This window comes from Gloeophyllum trabeum (assembly GCF_000344685.1).
Source record: "Gloeophyllum trabeum ATCC 11539 unplaced genomic scaffold GLOTRscaffold_00037, whole genome shotgun sequence".
NCBI lineage: Eukaryota > Fungi > Basidiomycota > Agaricomycetes > Gloeophyllales > Gloeophyllaceae > Gloeophyllum > Gloeophyllum trabeum.
In genome coordinates this window covers 3,898-6,280 of record NW_006920446.1, presented here as the reverse complement: position 1 = coordinate 6,280, position 2,383 = coordinate 3,898, and the positions used below count along the sequence as shown (strand labels likewise).

The 2,383-nt window shown below is 49.5% G+C and overlaps 1 protein-coding gene across 1 annotated transcript in view; it reads left to right on the top strand.

Annotated features, from left to right (window-relative positions):
* Positions 1-583, top strand: part of GLOTRDRAFT_5750 (uncharacterized protein) — a gene marked incomplete at both ends in the record, with an annotated part of 1,000 nt that extends 417 nt beyond the window's left edge. Inside the window, one exon of the mRNA XM_007873171.1 lies at positions 268-583. Within this exon, the coding sequence (XP_007871362.1) occupies positions 268-583 (316 nt within the window). The remainder of the gene's footprint in view (positions 1-267) is intronic.
* Between the last annotated feature and the right edge of the window lie 1,800 nt (positions 584-2,383).

Genomic DNA, 2,383 nt, shown 5'->3' with positions numbered 1-2,383 from the left:
CGTGAGCAGCTCCCTTTAGTGAGAGGTTGTACAACCAGTGAGTAAACTCACGAAATTAGAGTATGTCTGCTGCGGTATATACCACAGCTCGCTAATCCAGGATTAGCTGATTCTTATGCAAAAATGCGCCGCACCTGTGGTGTGCCGGAGCCTTTCCCTATGCAAAATTGCGTCAGCGACTAATCCAGAAATTCGCTGGTATATAACCCACCAAAACTCCGCAAGCACGGCTACACTCTCAGCAACCCTGTGCCAACACTGCACAAGCTCGCGGAATCCGTCCGCGAGCACGGCTACACTCTCAATAACTCTGTGCCAACACTGCACAAGCTCGCGGAATCCGTCCGCGAGCACAGCTACACTCTCAGCAACCCTGTGCCAACACTGCACAAGCTCGCGGAATCCGTCCGCGAGCACGGCTACACTCTCAGCAACTCTGTGCCAACACTGCGCAAGCTCGCAGATGGATTTCGCGAGCATGGCTACACTCTCAATAACTCTGTGCCAACACTGCACAAGCTCGCGGAATCCGTCCGCGAGCACAGCTACACTCTCAGCAACTCTGTGCCAACACTGCACAAGCTCGCAGACGGATTCCGCGAGCAGCGGGAGGCTGTGGGCAAGCGGTCCGGCTACAGGGCAGAGTCTGCAACCACAGCGGACCACCTCGCGGACTGATTCCGAGAGGGTGGGTCGGCACATCTACATATCAATTCGTACCAACACTACAGTGTATTCGCTGGGGTGGAGTCGCCAGGTAAGGAAGTCTCCAAGCGCTGGGCGATATGATTGGCGGGGCGCTCTAGGGCTGTGGCGGTTACCACAGCGAATGGGACCGTTCAGAGTCCCCAACACCAGGAAGACTCTTGCGGATTCTCGCGGCCTATGTCTGGCGGCGGAGTTCCCCACGAGTCACTTATACTACGATAACGGAGTCACTCAGATGCCCGGACTCCGCGAAATGCGGAGGCTGGTGACCGTCGTGGCCCGTCCATACACTGCCTGTTTGTCGGGGTCCCTCACCGGGCAGTAGCTGATAATGACAGCGGGCCCTGCTAGTCATTGCAGATCTATCAAGCAGCACAGGACAGATGCGATTAATCGGAAATTTCCCGGGGTGGTATCGTTGACAACTGGGTTGGATCTGGCGTAAAAACAAGTGTATTCTTGCCCCATGCCCCAAAATGACATGCAGGATTTCCTCAGCTCTCTTCTCGCTCAGACAGCCGATACCACTTCGCGCAAAAGGACAGCAGTTCGGTCTTTTGCTTAGTCAGAGTCTATGTAATATTAGATAATCAAATGAGGCCCAACACCTCAGCTACATCACCACATCATTGATAATTACAGTGTGTTGCAAGACGATACAGAATTTCAAAACTCAGGCTATATGAGCTAAAATGGTAGGCGCAGCCGTCTAAAACCCGGTTAATGCCAAGGGTCGCATTACGCGACCTTTCGCGACTCCATTTCGGAGGATTGTGGCATCACGTGTCTATATTGTTGGCTCAAACAGTGGTGTCTTGGTGGTGTTGCATGTGGCGACTACCATTTCTATTCATATATCACAAGTCTCAATATTCCGCATTGTTTTGCAACACGCTGTAACTGAACTCATGGAGACAATGTTACTTTTGTATTTAAGATAAATACAGTTATAGGAAGATGACATGACACAGCCAATTCCATTCATCATTTTTGTCCACTTCCTGTGCCTTTTTGGCTTATGCAACTCAATGGTCTTATTAACACATACAAGTAGTATCTTTGTAGATATTCTCACGGAGTCAGGAGACGCGCCACTGTAGATCCCATGTGGGATTTGCATTGCATGAAGTCTTGATGGTATTTCAAGTGAAGCTCTTTCAGTACCTATTGCTTCTCCATAGTACTTGAAAATGCCACACTATAATCACTCTTGTATTTGACAGATTTTGTTCCGCACCAATGGAGATGAATTGCAGTTGCGAGAGCTCCTCCGTCACTGCGTCATCAGACTGTACTATACTGTACCTGGGCATGCACTGAGTGCATGAAGTCTGATGATGCACTGAACATACCAGTAACAACAGATGGTCGGTGGTGTGGACATCCTCGCAAGAAATATTGAAGTTGTTACATGGTTGAGGTAACTACAGCTGTATAAAGGACAGGTGGACATAAGACTGGACTTCTTCCCGGGCTCATGTGATACATGCTTGACAGCAGAGCTTTGCAGCAATCGGCAAAACAATAGAGAAGTTTGTGATTTTCTGCACTCAGTAGCCGCCCCGTGGCTTACCTAATATCGCCTCCAAGGCATAGCCGTGCTTTACTTAGTGTTGCTGAAACTACCAAGAATGATCTGTTTGGCAATATCAAAGACCTATGTTGTTTGAACATC